At 40.9% G+C, this 25,371-nt stretch overlaps 1 protein-coding gene across 2 annotated transcripts in view; it reads left to right on the top strand.

Annotated features, from left to right (window-relative positions):
- fras1 (Fraser extracellular matrix complex subunit 1) overlaps window positions 1–25,371 on the top strand; it is a 306,843-nt gene that overhangs the window by 269,966 nt on the left and 11,506 nt on the right. For both annotated transcript variants that reach the window (XM_085426433.1, XM_085426432.1), the window contains exons 45-59: window positions 780–899; window positions 2,009–2,188; window positions 7,724–7,848; window positions 8,794–8,934; window positions 9,826–10,053; window positions 12,703–12,816; window positions 16,489–16,639; window positions 19,144–19,303; window positions 19,399–19,567; window positions 20,115–20,361; window positions 20,491–20,835; window positions 22,758–22,918; window positions 23,574–23,721; window positions 23,812–24,017; window positions 24,107–24,263. In XM_085426433.1, coding sequence (XP_085282559.1) covers window positions 780–899; window positions 2,009–2,188; window positions 7,724–7,848; window positions 8,794–8,934; window positions 9,826–10,053; window positions 12,703–12,816; window positions 16,489–16,639; window positions 19,144–19,303; window positions 19,399–19,567; window positions 20,115–20,361; window positions 20,491–20,835; window positions 22,758–22,918; window positions 23,574–23,721; window positions 23,812–24,017; window positions 24,107–24,263 — 2,652 coding nt within the window. The remainder of the gene's footprint in view (window positions 1–779; window positions 900–2,008; window positions 2,189–7,723; window positions 7,849–8,793; window positions 8,935–9,825; window positions 10,054–12,702; window positions 12,817–16,488; window positions 16,640–19,143; window positions 19,304–19,398; window positions 19,568–20,114; window positions 20,362–20,490; window positions 20,836–22,757; window positions 22,919–23,573; window positions 23,722–23,811; window positions 24,018–24,106; window positions 24,264–25,371) is intronic.

Genomic DNA, 25,371 nt, shown 5'->3' with positions numbered 1-25,371 from the left:
GGAAAGGACAAGACAAGAGACTATTTTGAGGATATGGAGGTTCACATTTAAGACAGAGAAAGGAAGTGGTTTGAGAGAGCATTAAAGGAATGTGAATGACCATCACTGAAAAAAGGTCATGTGTAATATAGTCCTGAGATCCTGTTCAGAGCAATTTAACCTCGACTGATACCTCAACGCATGCGTCCTTAAGTCACAAACATGTCCTGACGTGGCGTCTCGGGACCACCTTAGAGGTTAAATGCCCCATCAGCTGCTATAACAGGTCATTTTAACTTGGTGATGTCACAGTGGCTACAGCTAACTGTGTATGCAGTTTATTATCTTACTTCTTAGTTTTGTTGTTGGAGGTAAGATAATGGCAGAGGGGTGGGTTGAGAAGCAAGAGGTATTTATTGATGAACTCTTAACTTGCACAGCTTGATGGCAGAGTAAAAATTGCTCCAGTTTTATTGCTGCTTTCACCCAGACATGGGCAAGAATACAAAATGCAGAAAAGGTCACAGGTGGTTTGCAGTGTACATTTATCAAAATGTAATTTTAAACCACATTTCTGCTAAATTCAGTTCAGTCATTGTTTGAATTACATTCAAAAACTTAGTGATAAGACAAAATAAAAGCGTAGAAGACGCATTCAAAGCTCTCAGTGCTTTCTAGTTTCGCTCACAGTAATTTAGCTCTAAGGTCGTGCGATTCATTGGAGTTTAATTATTCCCAGCAGTTACACTTTTGCATGAAGTCAGAAGCTTTGACACCGAGTGCTTGTCTCTGTCTTCCAGGCCTGCTGCAGTACAGCCACGAGAAGGGGGAGAAAGGAGGAAGCCTGTCGTTCAAGTTCAACCTGCTCGATCCGGAGGGCAACAAACTGATCGACCAGTCCTTCTTCATCAGTGTGCTCGGTAGGGTTTCCTCCACCCTCTGCAAAGCAGGGACTGAAGTGTTCTTTCATTTGGTGGAGACGAGAAGGCAATTACTGCAGATTTATCCCTCCGTCTCAGGCGTGGTTACTGATGTGATGCTGCATCCTGCATACGTCCTGAATACGAATTGTGTGCAGTCATGTTATTTATAACCCACTTTTACAGCTTGTTAGCTTTCGCATGTTAAATGAGCTCGTTTTGGGTTTTTAATCGACATTCTCAGAAATTTGTAAATTTCATTCGCTACAGTGATTTTCTTTTTATCATCACTGTAATGCAATTATTTTTGGCAATTTTTAGTCATATATAAATGACACTATTCTTTTTGAGATTGTGAGAAAAGAAAAAAAGATGCATTTTTATTTTAAGCTACGCAGACTTATTTTGCAGTTGTGTGTAGTCAACTGCCAAAGACCCATTCTGAGCCATGATAAACCTTGAAAACTCAGCTGCGCACATTTTTATTGTCACCGTTTCCATCTAAAAAGCTTCCTCTCGCTTCCTTCTGGGGATAAAACCAACTATTGCACTGGTTCAGCAGTTTGAATCCAGTGTCCACATGAGAAGCTACTGGATATTGAAGGATTGCCTTTCCCTCATGGTTGAGCAGCATCCCGACTCTCTCATATCTTTTGCAGCTCTCTTTTTAGCCTATTATTTTCTCACCTTTTTCACTTTTCTGTTTATTGCACCCTCTCAGATGTGACTACAGGGAAGCTCTCCTTCCATATCTCTTCCTGCCGTACTGCCCTCTGATGACTTCTTTGCCCTTCTCTCACTCTTTTCTATCTTTTTTTTTACATCTTTCAAACCTATATCACTTTTTCACACCTCCTGATATGAAACTGTCGTTCTCGGTCTATATAAATCTCAGCTTATTTCACCTCCTCTGCTATAGTCCATCCTTTCTCCCTTTTACCAGGATAAGAAACTGATTCTTAATACTTTGATTTCCTTTTGGATGAATTGTTTTCCCAAACGCTGCCAAAAGCCGGGTTTTACTGATAAATCTTAGCTTGCCTGGGGAATTTTTTTCTTCTCTCTGCTCCTTTTCTTTTTATACTGACCTTATTTATTTTATCTTGCAGAGGACCATCTCCCTCCATCTGTAGTGGTAAACAAAGGCCTGGTGCTTGATGAAAACTCAGTGAAGAAGCTGACCACGCTGCAGCTGTCAGCCAGCGACCAGGACAGCGAGCCGGGCGAGCTCATCTACCGTGTCACCAAACAGACGAGCCTGGGGCACCTCGAGCATACTGCCAGTCCAGGTAGACCAGGCCTATATGTCAGTGTTTTTAGAAGCTAATTCCATACTGTACAGAAAGTCAGGTGTGCATGCTGTTTGTGAGGCAAAGCACAGGGAAAGGCGTGATTACATATGCACAAGGGGCTGACACAGAGGGTGCAAAAGCAAAGGTGACAGCCAAACACTAAACCAAACCAAACTTTTTCAACTGCTCGGTGAGTACTTGGCATCCTGCATGCAAACTGCAGGTGACTATGGCATTCTGATTGCTACCAAAGCAATTACACTTATGTTTTTGGTGCAGCAGACTCTGATTTCACCTGGCAACCAACACCAACCAATGGCGTTTTCCCCAAAGTTTCCAGGGGTGTGCAGCGCTGTGGTGCATTGATCACCTCTCCGGTTTGAGCCTGTCCAAAGACATGCTTGTCAATTGGTGATTCTAAAGTGCCTGTCGGTGTGATGGTAGTAGAAGTATTTTAGTGACAACAGGGTGTGGCAGCACGAGAGCTGAGCTGAGGAAACCTTCATGCATCAAATACCAAGAGAGTCAGGGGAACACCGGGGACCGACAATAAAACTAAAGCAGGGAGCTAAGAACTTAATCACAAAAACCCGACTTCACTACAATAACAAAAGAAAATGGAACCAAAAACTTTCCAAAACCAAATCTCATCACAAACTCTGTAGATGGAGACTCGTTCCCTTCTGTATATGATAACTGACTCCACACACAGACGGAGCTGTAATGAAGCTTGCTCCAGTTCCTCCATCCATTATTTCTGTTCTATTCCAGCTGCCCTCTACAAAACAGACACACTCACGCACTCTGTCTTTCTGCTTCTTGTGACACAAACAAACTTCAAATGACTGCAGCCATAACTAAAATTCTCATCTTGTGATGCAATAAAGAGAAAACAAAAAAGGAATAACTGATGCATCCTCCGATCACAGAGAGGTGATTATTAGCTTCCGTGCTGTTGAGGATTTCAGCCCCGGCTGAACGGATTCCCCACACGAGTGCTTGCAGCATGTTAACGAGCTGGATGTTAACACTGCTCCCCGATCTTCAAGCATCAGATCACCTCTGAGCCACAGAGCAGCACCGGATAATTACTGCTAGCCATTCAGCCAGTCTGTCACACCATGCTAACACGCACAGCTAGCCCACTGCCCCTATGGGAAGCTTGTCAGCATACGAGGAATGTCAAGGTAACAGCACAAAGAGATGAATGCTCCCTTTCAGCTCCCGCTCTCAAAGCCAATGTTTTCAAGGGGCTTATTAAATGACTGAGGTTATGACACACCTCTCCAGCTGAGTGTTTGCCAAAATGTTTTTGTCACTTTTTACAGAATCAAACTCAAAGTAATGTCAGTACTTCCAAGCTTTAAACGCTGCATGGTCGTACTCTCTCCCGCACTCCATATTATCCGTTGCTGATCTACACACGTCTGTTGCTGCCGCGGACGTTCCACGCTCATGAGACACTCTCACAAACAAAATCACAACGGTTTAGTAACGCAGTAATGTAGCCTGCTTACAGGAAAGTAACAGTAATCTAATTACCTTTTTTGCAATAGTAATCCCTTACTTTACTCTTTACTTAAAAAAGTAATGAGATTATGCGTTATTGCCTGTCTCTGGTCCACATACAGAAAGTATCATAGAAGGATTTAAGGAATCATGCTACATTTGACCTCTGACCTCTTGTTCATGGTTAATAAATTAAGAGTCAAAGTGACAAATTTAAAACTTTGTTGCTTACTACCATTGTTTGGAATAGATAGGAATATAGGGAATTATATATTTTTATTTAAAGACAGCATTGTGAAGAGAAAGAGAATGACCTGCTTAGTTAATAGGAAATATACTTTACTATAATATATAATATTCATGTACTTTATTATTAAACATTTAAACAATGAGATGAATTGTACACATGTAGTATATCTGCATATCTGTATAAATAAAAAAGAATTATGTCAAGTACAGTAACGTGGGTTTCAGCAGGACAAAATAAAAGCCCTTGCTCTTGTTTTTATTTCAATACAAATTTCTTAAAGAAGGACAAAGAAAAGGAAATAAATAAATACAAAATATCACACTATTGCCCTTGAATTATTTCTAAAAACCGGACATCTGTGCAGACCACAACTAGACAGATAAGCCGATCGGATTCAGACTTAAACTAACATCAGACAGTCTCTACAACCATTAAACATCCAATATACTCAACTTCCCAGAAAGTTTTAACTTCACGTGTGAAAATAGGAATGATTTTTGCTGTGTTTTGTACCACGGTATCAGCTCAGATGTTAACCTGCATAGCATTCAGCCCATGTTTAAACAAAATGTGACATTTTCTGCTATTCCCTGTCAGGACAAATGGAAAATGTAATTTGCTTAAATATGATGGAGCTAAAAAAAAGCTTGGTTTTCATCACTGACTGAGAATATTGGATCTGTCTCACAGCCTGCCTGTCCTGATTATAATGATGTATAAACCTTCAGCTGAGGAGTAGATGCCAAAAGCCAGGAAGACCACAGAATTGCGCTCATTTTGCTGTCAATAGATGACATGAAGAGAGCTGATGCTGAGATGTCTTTATTTCCTCGATGCGTTGTTGGCATGTTGAATGAGTTTTTACAAGTTGTAATTTTTTTTTTTAACTTTGTGAAATTCCCTCCCCTCTGTGGTGAGAAATAACTAAATTATTCAACAAGTTAATACCTTCGCAGCGAGGTCACCTGCAGCACGAGAAATCCATTTTCATGTTATGTAATGTACCTCCGTACAATGACAGTCTGTAATGAAGTGCCTGATTTAAAATGTAACATCACCTATCGGTGAAACGAGCTTAGATTTTAGGACTCACATGCTTTCATTTCTAGTCTTTGAAACTTGTTTCTACCCATCTAGTGTTAATTCCTTCTGGGATACAAGTTATGTATATTATGCACACACACACAAACACACATGCAGCTATTGCCCATTTCTTGTTTTTATACTAAAGATGAATTATTGTTGAATAAAGACATTTTTCAAACACATGTAAAATGTGGCCAATTGTGTTTATCGTTCCCCCCCCATCTCCCCCCAGATGATGGAGGGAATGGAAAAGGAGGTGGTGGGGGGGTGAAAAGAAGAGGGTAAAGGGAGTGTAGACGGGGCAAAAAGAGAGGAATAAGAGAGGGGAAAAAGAAGGCAAAAGAGAGAGGAGAGAAACCCCCAACAATCCCCTCTGAGCAAGCACCAGGCGACAGTGGATAGGAAAAACTCCTTTTAAAATGAAAGAAAGCTAAAGGAGAAACTTATGGCAGAACCAGGCTCAGGAGGGGGCAGTCAACTGCCGGGACTGGTCGGGGGGGTGAGGGTGAAAAAAGGATGAAGAAGGGAGGGGAGAGGAGTGGTGAAAATTAAGATGGAATAGAGGTGGAAGAAAACGAGGTTACATCAGGTGAGGAGCAGCAGTGTCCCTCCTCCAGAACCAGTGGAGGCGTTTTCCCTTCTTTTTCAGACACTGTTGCACGAGCAGTGTTTTCTGCTCGTTGAGGGTTTTCAGCTCATCGACTGTTTCTGCGTTTTCTTTCTCAAGTTTGTTGCATCGTTTCACCATGTTTTCTAATTCTTCTTGTTTTCCTTCAAGCTTGTCTTTCAGTTCTTTAACTGTTGCCTTCTCCATTCGCTTTGCTTTGTGCATATCTGTATTTCTCTGTTCTGCTTTCTTGTGCATGTCTTCTAAATGCTGGTTTCTCTTCTGGATTTCTTGAAGTCTACGCTGCAGGTCTTCGTGTGTTTTCTGTTGTTTTTGCGCCTGGATTTCAGTGTTTTTGTACTTCAAATTGTTGGAAAGTTTCTCAAGTTCTGTGTTGTTTCTCAGCATTTCATTGATGCGATGCTGCATCTCTGAGCAGTTTTTTCTTTTCTCCTTCCAGTACAGTTGTTTTGTACTTCGTTTCATTATACAATTCTTGGAGTGTTTTTCTTCTGGAGAATAAGTTTTTCTTCTTCCTGTTGTATTTTCTGTTGGTCTTTTTCTTGAAGCAACTCTTTATTTCTGTGCACTGTTTTATCGAGCTTTATTTGGAGCAATCTGTGTTTTTCCTCCATCTCTTCAAGCTTGGAGTCCTTTTGTTTCTGTTTCATTTCCATTTGCTTCTTGTCTTGAAGCAACTGTTGATTTTTGTGCAGAGTTTTCTTATGCTTTACCTGCAGTGCTTTGCATTTTTCCTCCATGCCTTGGAGTTTGCTCTGCATGTCTCTCTGCTCTATGGGCTGTTGTTTCTTGTCTTGGTGGATTTCTTTAATTTTTTTCCAGAGCTTCATCAAGCTTTTCTTGGAGCTCCTGATTCTTTTTGTCTTGGAGAGCCCATTCTTTCTCCTTTCACCTTCTTTTTCTTGAAGCTGGTAGGATCATTTTTCTAATTCAGCGCTCTTTCTCTCATTTTCTTGTGCCTGATTTGTATCAGCTACCAGTTAACTGGAAGCTGATACAAATCAGGATTTAAAACCATTTTTTGTTTGTTTGTTTTTCTGTTTGACTCCTTGTTTTATTTAATATCGCAATTTATGTGATAATATTATGGGTTTGTTAAACTGTCCAATGTGAAAATGTTGGAAAATGAAATATCACAGCTGGAAATCAATGAAAATGGAAATTCAGAAGAAGTTCTGTCCTTTTCTTTATTAATGCACATCATAGATAACTATGTAATGTGTCTGTTGCACACTTTGTATGTCAGGAATAACCATAAATGCGTTCTTACGAATGGCTGCATCAGGTCTTTGCATCCACAATAAGCGAGGATAACAGAACTCCTGGGAAGTTCTTGTTTTTAAGACAGTCACCTTTAGTTTCATGCTGAGTGATGCTGGATTGTTGCAGACAAACCTGATTATGTTTCCCACTGGGTTTTAATCTGCAGAGGCAACACAGAGTAAAGAGAAGCATTATTATTTCAGTTTGACTTCAGTCTCAGTTTAGTTTTATCCCCATGTAAATTTGATAAGAGCCAAATTGAGGAAACAAACTCAGTGTGTGGTCAGAAAATGCCACGGTGGCTTTCAAACACATGTCACAACAAAATATGAAGGATGAGACATCACATGGAAACATAACGGAAACAGACGCGGAAGAATTCATCTCTGAAGTTTCTCACTTTATTGAACTGGCATTTGCCCGAGACCACCAGAACTGGTGGAATGGACACCAGAATGAACACAAAGAAAATCAAAGGTAGACAAAAATCAGTCAGGAGGGATCAGGAGAGAGCAACGGTCTGCCAAGCCAGTCCCTGTTCCAGAGTTTTGTAGTTTTGCACCTGCTGTTGCTTTAATATTAAACTAACGAGGTTGAAATAGACTCACAGTGGTTTCTGCTTCTTAATTGGACAGATTTAAGTATAACCAACTTTGTGTTATGCTGTGATCATCAAGCATAACCTATTTTTTTAGCAGTGTAAAACCATCGCATACCAAAATATGAAAGATGAAATAACAAACATAATGGACGTTTTTGGGCTTAACGACTACTTTTCTCTCTTTTGTCTCTTTAGGCACCAGGATCAGCACCTTCACACAGGCTGACCTGGCATCACGCAGCATCCAGTACGTCCACAGCAGTGAAGAAGAGAAACATGCTGACCAGTTCTCCTTCACTGTGTCCGACGGGACAAATGAGGTGAATGGCAGAAGATTTTTACGATACCTGGTAGCTTAACACATTTTGAAATTCATTCATGAAGGAGGTCTTGATGCAGATATCTACTGACTACAACAGAAGCTCTGAAATGTTATATGTTCTTCCTAAAGACAAATAACTTTGTTCCCGGTTTGGCCAAGAAATAAGTCAGCAGTCCTTGTGTGTCCAAAGAGGGACCTTTAAGCTCAAGTGCAGGGAACAACCTTAAATGGTGCAGAAAACAAGCTGTTGGCAGGAATTAAGAAAGAAAACCAGAAAGAGAAATGTTTTCTGATCACTTAAAAGCTTAGCTTAATTAAAAAACCTTAACGATGCCATAAAATTGAAAGATATGAAAGAAATCTAAAAATCTAACAAACTCTAAAGCTTTTATAACAGCAAGAAAGTGGTAGCTTCCTATCCCGGGTCACCTCATGCATAAATCTGCCTCGCTAATCCGAACTAATGAGGATCACAAGGACTCGAGCAAACATGTGAAAAAGGTCATTTGGCCTTCACGCCTGGCTGACTGCAATGTGTGGAAGCTTTGTGGCCACTGTGCTAGTTGATGAAATTGTGTAGCCCTTTTGTACTTTTGCTAACTCTGAGAAGCCTGACAACTGAGAACTACTGCATATTTATAATCAAGTGTTTTGCTTTAAGATTAGAGGGGGGGGTATTTTAATGATACCAAAGCAGAATATTGTTCTGCCCCTGCGAGGAGATGGGATTACTTGAGGGCATGCCAATTCTGTATTAATGCAGTTTGTGGTATTTGGGTTATGCCATCTGGGGTTAAACTTTTTCATCATAGTGAGACTTTTCTATTTGCTGAATTGTTGAGAAAGTTTTTGGTGGAAAGTAGGACGTTGATGACAGGATGTATTTTTGGTTACGCATGTGTGTAACAGTTTCATCATCTTATTATTTGTTCTTTGTCATCAGGTTGCCCAGACTTTCTACATCACCATCAAGCCTGTGGACGACTCCCTGCCTCTTCTTCAGGTCCCTGGCATGAGGGTGCAGGAGGGTGTAAGAAAGACCATCACTGAGTTTGAGCTGAAAGCCACCGATGCGGACACAGAGGTAACACACTGGCTACATACGTTTTCTGCAAGTCTTTCACAGCTTTAATTACAGTATATGTGTGACATCATGATAAGAATCAGGTGTCACCTTCTGGAGAAGGAACGATGACAGAGATGCTTTGAGCACTTCAGAAGATCTTAAAGGAAAACAAAACAAAAAACTTTTCAAATGTGTAACTGAGGTCAAAATAAAGCATTCGAGGACTGATTTCTGCAGCATGCACACTCATGCTTCTGCTTTAATTAAGGCTAAACGAAGGCAAATGTTGCTCTCCATCCTCTGCTGCATATATTGTTAATATATAACTCATATATTGAGTTAATAGTAAGTATAAAATTTATATGAAGTAATTTCAATGAGCTCTTTTGCCTTTTTCCTTCTTTAAGCATCTGATTCGCTTTATGAGCTGCACAATATAAACAGATAATATCTTTGAAGCTTGGTATGATTCGCGAACTAATTGGCATCATGTTTGGAATGATATCAAAGCAGTACAGTTACCAGTTTAGAAAATCTGAATATTTATTTTGAGATCATTACCTAAGCTGGCTAAACTAAGCAGCCGGTTTAAGGGATAATCCAACACTGTTAATCCCATAAATCTGTAATTCTCAGTAAAAACGTGAAGATTTATTTTCTACTGCTTCACTGTAGAATTTTAGAGAATAACACCCGAAAGTGATGTTAAAGTCCGGCACTAGATAGATATTTTGAAGCTGATTCCTGAATTTGAGTTCTCACTATTTTGCATGCTTGGCTGTTTGTTGGTTGTGCAGAACAAACACGGCTCCTTATGTAGCTTCATCCTAGGGAGACATTGCAGACGATATCACTGAGCCGTCCTTCCTTTCCCTGCATTTTTCCTCCTATAACACGACCTTCCTCCAGGCGGAGTCCGTCATCTTCAGCGTCGTCCAGGCTCCTCGACATGGCACCATCGAGCGCACCATCAACGGCCAACACTACCGACAGACCAGCAGCTTCACCATGGACGACATCTACCAGAACCGCATCAGCTACAACCACGACGGCTCCAACTCGCTCAAAGACCGCTTCACCTTCACCGTGACCGACAGCACCAACCTGCTCTTCATGGTGGAGGACGACGGAAAAGAGGTGTGTGTGTGTGAGTGTATCAGTGTGTGTATAAAAGGCACCTTCTGGAGTTTTATTACAGTGGGATGATTGAAATGGCAGAGTGAGGGCATGTCTGCGAGAGTGTGCCTGCTCTGACCTTTTGTGAATTTGTGGGTGTATTCATGTGCTTCTGTCTTTGTGAGGACAGAAGCTGGGGGCTTTTGCAAAGGGCGGACACCTCCGGAAACACAGTGAAAATATTTTTGCAAAGGACATGTTTGGAAGGACAGGCTATTTCTGTAGCATGGAAGGAGCAGCTTTATGTTTGCAGCTCATTTCATCTGAATAATATTTAGAGTCCTACAGAGCGGAGACACACAAAGTTTTGTGTTATTAAATGTGCGTATTTAATTATCTGCTGCCCTGAAAACTCACATAGATTCAGTGAAGGGCCACACAATGGACAGTTTACCTAAAACACGAAAAAGTGCTGTGCTGCAACACACAGGAAATCTTTGGTCCGTATGGATGTGTCACAATCTGTCACTACCTGTGCCACCCGAATGGATTGCAGGTACAGCGTAATGCTACCAGCAGTGACACTGGCAAAAAGCAGATCTAAAATCCTGTTACTGTCATTTGCACTGAAGCAGGTGAAATAGATAAACAGTGGTTTATGTTTCCTAAATGGAAACAGTAACAATTCTGAAGTAAAACCTCAAATTCGGAGCCAGCCTCTAGTGGACATCAGAGGAACTACATTTTAGCGCTTCTCTATTCTTTAGCTGAGGAGTTGCCACTTGGGCAAACAAAAGTGCAGCACACTATGTTGTCTCTAGAAATGTATTAACCCGTCGCCACTATCGAGGATTGTAAGATGGTCCGTGAGGAGGGGCTTATTCCACGCATGTTTGCCCTGGATGCACTTTGACATCCTTGCGAGTGTTTTGTTTTCACAGCTAGACCAGAAACCATCACACAAAGGTCCCTACAACTACAGAAGGACGAATGTGTGTGCAGTGGTAATGTCAGCTTTATGGTTATGAGCAAGCCTCAGGGTGAATTGACTCCTCTGCTTGTCAGTTTTCCCCCCTCAGCTCCACCACCTGTCATTACTAATAGCCCATATGATTAAACTGAATGACAGCGTGTAGGTATTGACATCCCCGATCGCAAACACACACTTCCCAGCCTTGGGTTTATTATCTTTCCATCACCTGGGGACATTTGGCTCGACAGCCACGCGTGCTCTGTAGCTCAGTAGATGCTTCGTGGCATTATCGCTGCTGTCGTTTCGGTTTCATTCCCACTGGAGCTGCTGTGTTATTAAATAATGTATGAGTTGCTATAAACTGTGTGGACAAGCTCAGCCTTCAAATGGCACGTGTCAAAGTTGGCCTTATTAGCCTCTCTTGTGGTGATTAGTTGCTCCCTCATGCACCTCAGACAGCAGGCGGTAACTGTGCATACTGGAGTAACTTATCTGATTCAGCCTGCCATCGCTGTTGGAAGCGGCTGAATCAATAAAGTAAAACCCAGCAGAACCTTTAAATGGTTCCTAACAACATTTTGAGCTTTCAAAACTTTGTTCAATGAGAATGACTTCAAGTGGAACCTACAGTGAAGTCTGTGCATGTCTCTAGCACAGCTTTTTGCAACCTGATATTGCATAAAGAAGAACAATTTACTCCAAAGTCTGAAGGCGTATTTTAATAGCTGGGTGTCTAAGTTTAGTGTTTTTGTGCTTTCTTTGAGCTTAAACACTTATTTAATATGTTTAAGTTTGTGTTCCTGAGCTCCAGCGTCTCCCTGTCTGTGCTCCGTCTCGTTCATGTGCTTCTGTCTTCTGTGCTTCACTGTCTGCGATCATGCTCGAGCTCGTCTCCAGAGTCAATTATCTTCTGTTTGTTTCCTGCTTCATTTTAAAGGTCAAGGATGCCTTTGAGTAGTCACTTTTTCTTAGAAAGGTTTTTAACTGAGTGAAGCGAAGTAAGCGCGTGGCAGCCATAATAAGAGCTGGTCGAATTGTCTAAATACTGAGAAAAGATGATTCAACTCACCTTCATTATCTCCTTTGGCAGGAGAAGATCCCATAATTGACAGTGATGCACCATTCGACCATCATTTAAAGCAATCAATACACAAAACTGACAAAAAGCGCTGATCATATAATTATGTTAATTATGTGTGTTTTTCCGTTTCCATAATCTGTTGATATATTTAGAATTTTCAGCCTGTTAAACTCACAGCTGAACTCTGAACATCACACTGCTGTAATAAACTCTGTTCATGTCGAGTTGTGTGAAGAATTACTGTAAGCGCTCTAATTCCAGATTATGAGGGTATTATGGTAATTAATCAAAGTACATTTGAGGTTTGCTATAGTTCAGTTTGTATTGGTCATGTCTGTTGTATTGCCAGACACGAGTATTATCATTAATTAAGTTTTACTTTGGATCAGCTGGGATGAGCGATACATGCAGGGGATTTTGTTTTAGTTGAGTAGAAATCCTGAACAAGGAGGAGCTCAGAAGTTTCACTGGATCAGTCGCCAGCAGGAAAACACAAGAAAGTTAGACACGCTGTCCTTTTAACACTGTAGTTTTTACTACTTGTTAAAATTCACTTAAACCGTGTTTGCGGTCTTTAAAAATTGTTTTTAATTTCTTTCATTTTTGGGTTTTCCAGATAGTGACAGCCGCTCCCCAGAAGTTCAAGATAGATATCCTGCCAGTTGATGATGGAACGCCGTTAATTTTCACCAACCTGGGACTGCAGTGGCTGGAGTACATGGATAACAAGGTACGATAACGATGCAGGGACACATTTTTATTTTTCCATCTGATCATGAGTAAAATGAATGTGGGGTTTGATTAAAAGAGAACAGATCCATAAAAATGTCGAATGTCAAGGTCAAGCTCATCTTCTCGGGCACGTTCAACTGTCCAATGTAATCTCTTAGAGAGAAGAAATGATTGAACAAAAATGCCACAAACCTGCTATTACGTTACCAGTAAGACTGATGTTTACATCCATAGCATCAGTGGCAGACTGGTCTGCTTTGTGGCTGGAGATGATGAAGTAAATGACCTCCCTCAGACAATAAGCACACGCAGTTTCACTTGCATTCTATTACATATGCACACCAGAGGAGAGACAACCATATGCATGACGGGCAAAAACAAGGCTTGAGACTACATGTTCATATGATCCATAAAGTTTCAAAAATTAAGTTTAAGGATGTTAAAGATGTCTGTAATGTTTTGACACACTGAAGAGATCCAGTGCACGTGTCAGAGGTGAGAGTAGAGGAAGACATCGATTCCAGGGAGTAATGTGGGAGAAACCGCAGCCCCGAGGTGTGCAAGAACAAAAGGTCTTTAATTCATTAAACTTTTTACCCCCCCAGCTGTAAAAAGCCGATACGGCACGCAGGCAGTTGGCATGGATGCCCAGATTTGTGAATACGATGACTTGAAGATGAACCAGTTTTGGGTTTTCAAATTGATACCATAGATACCTCTAGTACTATTCACGCAAAAATCAGTGACCTTGATCTCAAGGTCAAGGTCTGACGCCGAGTCTTGTGACTCGAGACTGCATCACAGTGTGTGGTGTGGAATAACAAATTTAGCTTGACTATCTGAGCGTGGCTGCTGCTGCTACTAACCAGCAAACCGAAATGCAGCATGTAGCGGTGCACTGATTGAGGGGACACTGACCCCTGTGTAAAAAAACTGGCACACACCAAAACAAATTTGGACAGCAGAAGTCGCTGATGTGTGCTGTAGCTTCTGACTGAAGTGAGGAGATGGACAGAAATAGCCAAAGATTTAGATTTCAGGTAGTGGGCATTTGCTATTGTACACACTACATGCACAAAACCTGGTGTCCTTCCCATATTTATTAAATCCAGGTCCCACAGTGGTGATAATAAATTCTGCAGAAATCCAAGTTAGTAGGCATTTAGGAAACAAATCTAATTAAACTATTTGTGATGTTTAATAGCCGTAAAGTGAGAACAGCGGACACTGAAGAGAACTTTTTCTAATTTATTACCTTTAATTGGATACCAGCAGAGGACGGAGACATCAGGATAATTCAGATGTGTTTAAATGAGCTGCATGTTTGCTCAGCAGAACTCTCTCTGAGCAAATTATGTTTTAAAAAGTGCCAGCACACCCTGCTCTGCCTGAATATTCTCCAGCAGAGTAAATGTGTCTGTGTGAAGTGCGAAGGAGAAGCTCCATCACTGTTTGTTCTGAAATTAGCCCCTCCACCTCCACCTGCTGGCTTGCACACCTCATCGCAATGCAGCGCACAGGTTTGTTTGGTAGGCACTGTAAATATGTCACATCGTTCATTTATTCTCAGCCTTTGCTGTGTTTGCACTGCAGGTAATTAAGTCCTGGGTGTTTTATCACTGAGCCAAATTATCATACTGTTACACTCCAGTATCTTCTCCTGAGTGCTGGAGGGGAAAGCAAAACCTGACCATTACCAATTGATCATATAGGCAGGAGACCTTTGGTCAAAGAAAATTATTCCATCTGAACTCATTAATATTTGGAGGTGCAGCTGTGTTCTGGGATATCCTAGACTTCCATGTGCAAACATGGATCGCCTGAGGTTGAGAAAGGAGCAAGTAGGTGGTCCCATGATAGTGCAGTTTTTGTTATGGCCTGCAGGGGGAGGCAATTTCAAAACAATTTCTTACTGAGTTTCATTTAATACAGGGGTGTCGAACTCCAGGCCTCGAGGGCCGGTGTCCTGCAGGTTTTAGACATCACCTTGGGTCAACACACCTGAATCAAATGATTAGTTCATTAGCAAGTTTCTGGAGAACTTCAAGACATGTTGAGGAGGTCATTTATCCATTTAAATCAGCTGTGTTGGATCAAGGAAACATCTAAAACCTGTAGGACACCGGCCCTCGAGGCCTGGAGTTCAACACCTGTGATTTAATACAACACGATGTTTCGGTTGCTAATTGTGGTCCTCTTTAGTCATTTAGGTGAAGCAGGGCATGCATTACAGCATCGTTGCCCTGCCTCTAACATAGGAGCGTGCAATCAAAATGTGGAAAGTGTTCAGAGTTATAAATATCTCACTTTTGATTCAAAGATGATTTTCAAAGCAAACTGTGAAGCTGTGTGCAGGAAGGAGCACCAGCAGCTCTCGTGTTTAAGAAGGCTTTCTTGTTTCCACATTGATAAAACCATGATGGTTTTATTTCTTCGTGCTTTTATTGAATCTGTTTTGTCCTTTTAGTTGTTGTGGTTTGGATAGTTATCTGAAAAGAGCAGAAACTCTGTGGTCTAACAGGTTGACTGATGAACCACAGCTGAAGTTCCCTGTCCACCAGACAGTTGCAGCGGTTGGCTGGTTTCATTTTTCTTTACACAGTGAGATTTGTTTTTCTTCCTCCCAGACAAAGGCTTCTGGTCCCAAACTGTAAAACGACAAGGTTTAAAAAGTCACTTTTGTGGATTACATGATGGCCAAAATTAGTATAAATTTTTGTTGTCAGTATTTTTTGCTCTGCTTTTTTGTTTTCTGTTGTTTCTTCAATTCACGAGACCAAATCTACCTACGGTTAAAAATAAAATAACCTGAACCTGAAAATGTTCAAATCAAGGATTTCCAGAACTGTAGTTCCCAACCCAGCATCCACGTAGAAGTTACTGGCAAATCTAAAAAGAAGGTTGGTTGCAAAGTAGTTTGCAGAAGAAACGGCTTAAAAAAAAACACAGCTGAACTTTGTTTGTTGGATACATTGAAACGTATTTGTAATAATCATAAATGAAACATCTTTAAAATATACGAGACACACCAAAAAACTTTTTAAGCCATCACATCACCTTCTGTGGTGATGTTCCAGATGTGCATGCTGGTGGTTTTAAACTTTGGAAAACTTGTAAAGACGACGTAGAGATCAGTCTAAAGTCCTTCATCCAACTAAGAGTCAAATAACAACAGTTTGGATGCTAATCTGTACTTAAGTGGGGAGATCAGTGTGTACAATAGCATTTCCCAATAATTTATCCAAACTCACTGGAACAATTAGCGAGTTTATAACCCACATAAACCAGATGCTGTCCATTAACAGAATAGAAAAGTTAACTACTTTGCCCTTCAGAGGAGGGGCTCTTCAAAATTTTGTTGGCTGAATGTCAATGTCGAGATCAGATACAGAAGCAAACACGTTTTTTAGTTGGTGTTGTGATGTTGGATATGCTGATTTCTGTTTTTTGAGCCAGTAGTGAAGCGACGCTTCTTAACAGCGGTATTTTTGCTATGATAGCTACATCAGGGAAGCTGAAATTGAAAAGAAAAGCTTCCTGCTCAGCTGAATCACAGTGTGACATTGTGAATGAAATCCCCAGTAATGAATTCTTGCACTGTGAGATGATTTCTGTGCAGTGAAAACTGAAAAACAGGAAATTTGAGTCAATCCTGTCTGATGTCTGTCAGGCCACCAATCTGATCACCAAGAAGGAGCTGCTGACCATGGACCCGGACACAGATGATGGACAGCTGGTTTATGAGATCACCACAGAGCCAAAGCACGGCTTCCTGGAGAGCAAGCTGAAACCTGGGAACCCCATTACCACATTCACACAAGGTACCGAAGCTCTCTCTGTTGCCTTTATATTTACAGCAGTAACAGTTTAACTTATTAGACAACCCATCCCTCTTAACTTCTCCTCCTCAGACAGCTTCGATCCTTGTCCAAAAAAAGACTCAGTTCATCAAATTTATCCAGAGAGTCTGTGTTTAAAGTGGTGACACTTTTGCAACTCTCTGTGACATGTTGGAACCAATCAGGGCCAAATCCTGATTGGTCCAGAAGCTGATATCCACACGATTGTGCTTATCCACCAAAGTGTTCTCAAATATATTTATATCAAAGAAAATTTCCATCAGCTCAACACAGGTTGAGCAAAAGAGTGGGTGCAGTTTTGCTTTTCCCCTCCTTCTGTGAGCTTTGATGTTTTTTTACTTTTCCTGCTTCAAATATTCATAAAAAATTAGGATAATTTTCCTTTTTTGTGTCATACTGAATACTAATAAACCATGTACTACATGTGCATTTTAAAAACTCACATCAATGGGCTGATGGTGTACGATATTAAAAGGAAATGAAGGCTACTTTTTGATATGCAGGATGGTTATCTTATCAGGTTAGTGTGGGATCACCGCAGTCATAGTTGGGATATACTGTGTAAAGCTGCAGTTAGTGCCAGTTTACGTTTCCAAATCAAACCCTTATGACTCTTTAAAATGAAGCCATGGCTTTCTGACTCCCTTCAAGTTCAATCTTTTTTCTCTTCTGAGATAGTTTCATTTGAAGGACTTTTTAATGCCTGAGGATTAGCTATGCCTCAGAGCAGTTGGGACTCACATATTGGAAACCCGCTGCTCCTGGGCTTTCCTTCTAAACTCCCTCAACGGATGACATAAACCACAAAGACTTCTCTATCAGTGTATAGAGAGCCACCTGTTTCCTTCACTGCACCAGTTCAGTGTTGCATCGGTGCCCTCTTCTGTTCATCCCGCATCCTTCGTGCCGCTGCAGAGAAAACTCGGTGCCTGTTGGAAGGTAGAGGAGGGGAAAACAAAAGACTCCGTCACATTTTGTCTTCACAGTGAGAAGGAGGGACAAAAGCTTGACCCCACATTCTTCGCTCTGATCATTTCTCCGCTGAACGACACCACCTATCTGCTGTATTTCCCGTTGCACACGTTTACTCAGCTAATTTGCAGTTTAAATCAGCAGTGCTCTCATTATGAGCCTGCTTATGTTCACCTCAAGGCTGCAGACGAGGATCAGTGTCAGCCTGCTGTTGTAAAATGTTGATCCTCCAGGCTGCAGAGAGCAAGTATAAACAGCCACTTTGATGTGTCGCATGCTCAATTTGAAGCTTGTAAACATCATTTTCTTAATGATAATAAATTTCCAATAAGTGAAATAACCCTTAGCCTGAGCACGAGAGATGGAGGCAATATGAATAAATAAAACAGATGAGATTTCTAGTAATCAACATCATCCCGACTGTGAGCATTTGCTCCCATATTCTGCCAAATGCTTGTACGCAATCTAAAAATTATGTTTGAGGTATTACTATTCTGGATATTAATGCATAATTTAGTACTGTCTTCATCTCTGTGGTGTTTATGCTGAGCTTCCTGAAGGTCATTTGGCCAATTTTGAAGCAGCTGGGCTCACATCTAAGTGTTTCCCTTTCTACAACCTTCTGTGGAAGGTGTAAATGAGCAGAAACCCAGAGCCAATAATAACTTTCACATTCATTTCCAGGCTATTTTATTTCTCCAAGTACTGTGAATTGGCCCAAGGCTGCAAATTATGGAAGTGATATTTTCCAAGAAATGCCTTCTTTGCAAAAGATTTTCACTATTAAGATTCAATCAGTCTTTTTTGGGTGTCCCCCTCCTCACAGTAAATTTGTGTGCAAGCATAAAAATCAGCACTAATTGTCTTTAAAGACCATCGTGTGAATTTGGCTCTCCTGCTGATTTAAAAACCTGCTGCAGTGCTTTGTGACATTTCTGGCATATTTAAAACATTATTTTCAGCACATTTTGAACCCGTGTGGTCGTTTTTGACTGACTCCCATCAGACCTGATCTGAGTCAGTTCACTTCTTAGTAATGGTATTTTATTAAAATTGAGTCTGAATGGCTAAAATAATTATGTTCATCTCCTTCTGAGGCAGCGTTGAGCTCAACTTCAGGGTGAGGCTCTAAGACATTCAGCGGGATCTCACCTGGGTATCTTTCCTTTAGAGATTATCAGTGCACACCTAACTCAAAGGAAATTATAAGCAAGACCCAGAAACCAGAGAGCTTATACTTTATGTCTCATCTGGCCTGAGATCTCCTTGGGATCCTCTGGAGGATCAGAAAAGCATTGCTGGGTGGAAGAAAACATGACGGTAACAAAGTAAGAAATCGAGCCAAACGGCTACTGAAACATGAAGTGATTGAAACATAAAAAACAATTGGTAGACATGAATGAACTGATGAAGAAGCATTAATAGAAGCACTAATACTAAAAACCCCAAACAGAGAAATAAATTTAGACTAATGTGGCTGTTTTTCTTTGTAGCCGATATCAATCTGGGTCTGATCCGGTACGTGCTTCATCAGGAGAACGTCCAGGAAACCATGGACAACTTCAAGTTCCTGGTCAAAGACAGCAAACCAAATGTGGTCAGTGACAATGTCTTCCACATCCAGTGGTCCCTCATCAGCTTTGAGCACAAAAGGTCTGCACCATTTCAAAGAAATATACATATTTTATAAAGATTATCCGTTGGACACCCACCCTTTTACCTTCCTACTTCTTCTATTGGCACCACAGCTACAATGTGAGTGAGAAGGCCGGCACAGTGGCGGTGACCGTGAAGCGAACCGGTAATCTCAACCAGTACGCCATCGTGCTCTGCCGCACTGAACAGGGCAGCGCCACCTCCACGAGCAGCGTCGGATCCAGACCTGGACAGCAGGACTACGTGGAATATGCTGGGCAGGTAGAAACTCGATATTCCACGTTTAAAAAATGAACATTTCTCTTTTAATTGATTTTATTTCTCTCCTGTGAGTTTGTGTTCTTCATTTAGTCTGGAAACCAGTAAATGCTGCTAAAATCTTATTTATCTTTGTAACAACAAAATAATCCAAGGTTAGGTCTTACTTTCCTGTTCATGAACTTGTGGACCACAGCATCAAGCATAAAAACAGATCCACGGCTTCGAGCAGTTTTTGACCTTAACATCTTGGGAGTAACGTGAACCTGGAATCTTTTTGCATTTTCATCAGTTTTAAGTGGAGTACAACAGGAACGTAATGTTTGTACTACAAACATCCTATTTCAGAGGAAGAAAATCAGTGGTCCTAATATGGAACCCTGAGGTACTCCTTTGTGTACATGGAGGTTTGAGGAGGAAAAAGATTCAGTAAAGTGGGCACACTTTTGCTTTACTTGACATTCAGTGACGTGTATCATCTATAACTAGCCTATGTTAAGTTAAGGTTTTGTAATCACTTCTTTAATGCCTCCTTCTCATTGTTTTCCAGGTGCAGTTTGATGAGCGTGAGGACACAAAGGTGTGCACTATAGTCATTAACGACGACAAGGTGTTTGAGGGGATCGAGAGCTTCCATGTGGAGCTCAGCATGCCCGTGTACGCACTGCTGGGTGGAAACACGCGCGCTGTCGTCAACATCAACGACACAGAAGACGAACCCACTTTGCAGTTTGACAAGAAGATTTACCATGTCAATGAAAGCTCAGGCTTAATCCATGCTCCCATTGAAAGGAAAGGTACACACTGCAGAGGAGTTTCTAACATTTCATGTTCCACGAATTTTCTCATAATTTCTTTCTTTTCATTTTCACTTTAGTTCCTGCACACACTGTGTGACCTTGTTGTCTCTCTTCATTTCTGCTCAGGTGATACCTCCAGCACAGTCTCTGCTCTCTGCTACACCGTAGCCAAGTCAGCACAGGGCAGCAGCCTCCACGCTCTGGAGTCCGGCTCTGACTACAAGAGCCGCGGCATGACCACCGACAACCGAGTGATCTTCGGTCCTGGAGTCAGCATGTCCACCTGTGATGTTAAGCTCATCGATGACAGCGAGTACGAACTGTCCGAGGAGTTCGAGCTGGTGCTTTCAGACACCTCCGATAACGCACGCATGGGCGACGTGTCGGTGGCCAAGGTCATTATTGATGGACCCAACGATGCATCGACTGTTTCTCTTGGAAACGCCACGTTTACTTTCAGCGAAGATGCTGGTATGAGCCTTTTTCGTGCATCCACCAGCGTAATGTCTTTATGAATTCATATTTCTTATTGCGTAATTAAATTAAATTTAAGTAAAAAAAATTAAATGTTTCAAACGGCTAATAGCTTCCTATAAAAAACTAGTGCACTGGTAGCTAGCACTTCACAATAATCATTAGCAATGAATGATAGATTAGTAGTTAATTAAACTTTAGTTACACATATTTATTATTAGCATTCTAACTAGTAGTAATCATTTTTTTTGACTGTATAAATGATCTATAAACAAACATTAATGTTAGTATGATAGATATTTTAAGAGTGTAAGAGTTGGCACTTGGGTTGGCATAAAACCTGTGAACCCACTCACTGCGTAGTTTCACTTTCATCACAAATGATAACAAATAAAAAACCCAACTAGGCTTCAAGGAAACTTAAAGAAGTCCAGACGCTTTTCTTTCCAAGCCCCTTAGACTACGATGACCTGGATGACTGAGAACCTTCACAGACAAACTTTTATCACGTGTGAATGTTGGAGATGATCACTGCTCCACTCTCCAGAAACACTGAGAGGTTATGCAGCCAAAATAGATGCTATTGCCCGAGTTGAAAATTAAGCAAATAAATATAAAGTACAGGTGTAACTAGTTAAAAACAGCACAAAGCCAAAGTACATTTAAAACAACACAGTCAAGGTACAGTCTAAATAATACAGACTGACAGAGTGGCATGGCAGCTCAAAGCAGCTCTGAATAATAAGCTCTGCTTTGCTGCTCATTTTAAGCTGGTGGTGTGATTGATGGTGCGGCTTGATTGAAGCAGGGATTGGTGTACCAGATCAATCAAGCACAGTGACAGTCTGGGAGCTGGGAGCTGGAGGAGATGGCAGAAAGCGGAAGTAGAAGCTCCAGTCCTGGACAGGGCCTAAACAGGCTACGAAACACAAGCAGATATAAAATAGAAGAGAGAAGACCACTTTAAAACTGGTGTCACTGGTTTCACTGGTAATCCATCTGCATATCCTGGCAGCAGCTTTAAATGAAGCCTTTGAAACCTTAATCAAACAACAATAACGTCTAAGGTCATCGTTAAGAAATACATAATGTAAAAATGTTATATGGAATGTCATCAGAACATAATTTTTATCATCAGTACGTCATGAATAATTTATAAAATAATTATTTGATACACATTTATTACCATACATTATAATATTAGGTGTTTGTACACATGACAGTATTTACAATGATTTAATATTTTAAAAAATTACATAATTTATAAGTAATGGTTATATTTTCTTTATTACTTTTTTATATGAGTTGTTTGAAGTGATGCCTATTCTTATAGCTCTCCATTAGGAATTTAGGGCATTTCCAATAGTTGTTAGAAAGTAGTCTTTGTATGGGAGGTTTCATAATGGATACATTTAATGATATTAGTGTAACCAGTTTACGTGCATCATGTTTTGTGGAAACATTTCTCATCGTCAGTTAGATCACTGCACTCTGTGATATTTTACTTGTTTCATTTATTTAGGAACATTGGACGTGTTTTGGAGCATGACACAGAATAGATTGTTTCCTCTCTTATAATTAGCATCACTGACAGCTACACTGCGCCTCATCTTTCTGCTGAACTTCTTCCACTTCTTTCTTTTTCTCCTTCTTCTCGCTGGCGTAGCTTTGATCTTTGATACAAAGGTATCTTCCCCACAGTGTTGAACAGACAGTATCATTAGTTGCAGCTAAAAGAAGCTGCGAGATTCAGTTTCTGTGTCACTTTGTTCTTAGATCAGGATTTAAATTACTTTCTATGTAAAGATCAAAACAACTTTGTAAATTAGAGTTATTAATATCTTATAACCCCTCAAAAACACAGCAACTTCCCACATTTCACATTTTTTTACCTTGCATTTCACTTTTCCCTCTCTCAGGCACAATTGAAATACCAGTGCTGCGTCATGGCAGCGACCTGTCCTCGCTGACCTCTGTGTGGTGCGCCACCCGACCTTCAGACCCTCCGTCAGCCAGCCCCGGGGTCGACTACATTCCCAGCTCCAAGAAAGTGGAATTCAAACCTGGAAAAACTGACGAGGTGAGGACAGACTTCTCACCTACAGTCGAATTCTATAGTTTATATTTTAAGAATGAAACAGTTATGTTGTTTCTCTTGTTCTACATGTTCTGTGTGATGGGTGATTAAAAAAAACATCCATCATCCTTTTTTTTAATGCACCCTCACACTGCAGTCAGTTAACTTCAGGTAGGTCAACTTTTGTCCAACTTTAGGAGTGGCAATGATTTTGCTACAACAGTGAAAATAGCACGGAGACCCTAGCACAGATGTCACAGTTATGTTATCGTCCCAAACAAAAACACTTGAGCCAGCTGTGCAATGGGCTATCAGATAATTGATAAACAGGATGGAGGACAGTCGGGGATGCTGGGTTAAAAAAGCAGCTTGTAGACTGTGAGCAGATAAAGCAGCTTGAACTGGATACGCTGTATGAAGTTTTGCCTCTGGGATGCGTAGAACGGTGTCAGCACTTGTACACAGCTGGATCTGAGTTAATTCTTCAACACTGACATCTTTACGTACAGTAGATGAACATTTTTTTATAACATCATCAGCCGAGCTCACCAAGTTTCTACTGCAGCTACCAGGAAGGTGTTTTTATTCCTCGATAAATAACAGATTCACCCGTATAACCCTTGCAAATCATTTAATCTGACCTCCCTTTTTTAAACAGACGTGCAGTTTAACCATCATGGATGACATCCAGAACCCGTCCATTGAGGGGTCTGAGTCCTTCGTGGTGTTCCTCAGTTCTCCTCAGGGTGCTGTCCTCCAAGAGCCCTATGAAGCCAACGTCATCATCGCGGACACGTTCCAGGACAGTACGTCCTCACAGAACAATCGCAGGCTTTAATACACATGTGTCATGTCAAACACCCTTCATTGATCAGATGTTGGTCGCTCTCTCTCAGTTCCTAACATGCAGTTTGAGAAGAGCTCCTACACCGCGAAGGAGAAGGATAACCTTCTCCACATCCCCATCATCCGGACCGGCGACCTCTCCTTCAAGTCATCGGTGCGCTGTTTCACCCGGACCATGTCCGCCATGGTGATGGACGACTTTGAGGAGAGAAGGAATGCAGATGAGTCGCGCATCACTTTCCTCAAAGGAGAGAAGGTAAAATGTTGAGTCAAAATGTGACCTGATGTTTGTGTCCTTGTTCTCAGACTCTGCTCATCAGGGTGCTTCGATTGTGCATTTTCCAGGTGAAAAACTGCACAGTTCACATCATTGACGACTCAGTGTTCGAGCCTGAGGAGGAGTTTCAGGTGCATCTCGGTACACCGCTCAGTGACCACTGGAGCGGCGCCATGGTGGGAGCCAATGATATTGTCACTGTAACCATCACCAATGATGAAGATGGTAAGCAGGCGCTTGATCGCCATGTGATTCACATTAAACAGGATTTACTGATATGCTGTCAGAGAATAATGATAGGTTTTATATCATAAAAAGAGCTACATATATACATTTTACATCCTTTATCTGATACTAACATGAAAGAAGCTGAGGACTTTTATTTTGAAAAAACATTCCCACTTTTTTTTTTTTTTTTTTTTGGGGAATATTGAAATGGTTCCTGAACAAAACTCTCAAAACTAAGTTGTGAATTACTGGGTGATGGGTTTATATAGATTTAATAACCAATGAAAACGTCGTCACCATTCCTTTTGTTTCCTGTTGACTGCATATTTGAGGTATATCATAGTCTACTTGCACTTTTTGAACTATGCGTCACTAATTTTTTCGAGTGTGTGACCCCTCAGCCTAATTGCTGATGTTAGAATAACTGAAGCCTGGTATGGATAAAATATCCTGAGTATGTTGAACTTGCTCCTGATTTCCAAACTAATTTTAAGATAATGTTCCTCGTTTTTTCTTTTGGTCAACTTCTTTTTTTTTTTCTTTTTTTTTTTTCTTTTTTTTTTTTGTGTGTCCCGTTTGGATCTTTAGCCATCAGAATTGTTGTCTTAAGGCCAAGAAAGATGCCAAGCGGATTTATTTTACCAAGTGGATCATCATGGCCTTGCCATATTGGTCCATTTGATTGACCTTTATTATAATTATGAATTTATTTTATTTTCAGTTGCTACAAACGGGACAGACATGACTGGGGGATAGGACAGGGAGAAAGAATGAAAGAAAGAGAGGGAGAGAAAGAAAACCAGAGGGGAGAAGAGACGGTGAGAAGGGGGGAAGAAAGAAAGAAAAACAAAACACCTGGATCACCTGTATGGAGAAAAAAAAACAGAAGAGAAAACAAACAAAAAAGAGCAACATAATAAATACAGCACCATCACAATAAACTAGCTAGCAGTAGATATCAGTAGATACTAAATAATAAACGATATTGTGCAACACGCAAGATAGACAGCGCACAATGTGCTTTGAGGCAGCAGCCAAGAAAGGTGTAGTCCTCGTCTGTGAACACCCGTGTGTACACCTGTGTGGATCAGCATGCTTGTATTCC

This window comes from Rhamphochromis longiceps, linkage group LG12 (genome assembly GCF_057381845.1).
Source record: "Rhamphochromis longiceps isolate RC_006_pf linkage group LG12, R_longiceps_female_GT1.1, whole genome shotgun sequence".
Taxonomy (NCBI): domain Eukaryota; kingdom Metazoa; phylum Chordata; class Actinopteri; order Cichliformes; family Cichlidae; genus Rhamphochromis; species Rhamphochromis longiceps.
This window is presented reverse-complemented; position numbering and strand designations above follow the sequence as displayed.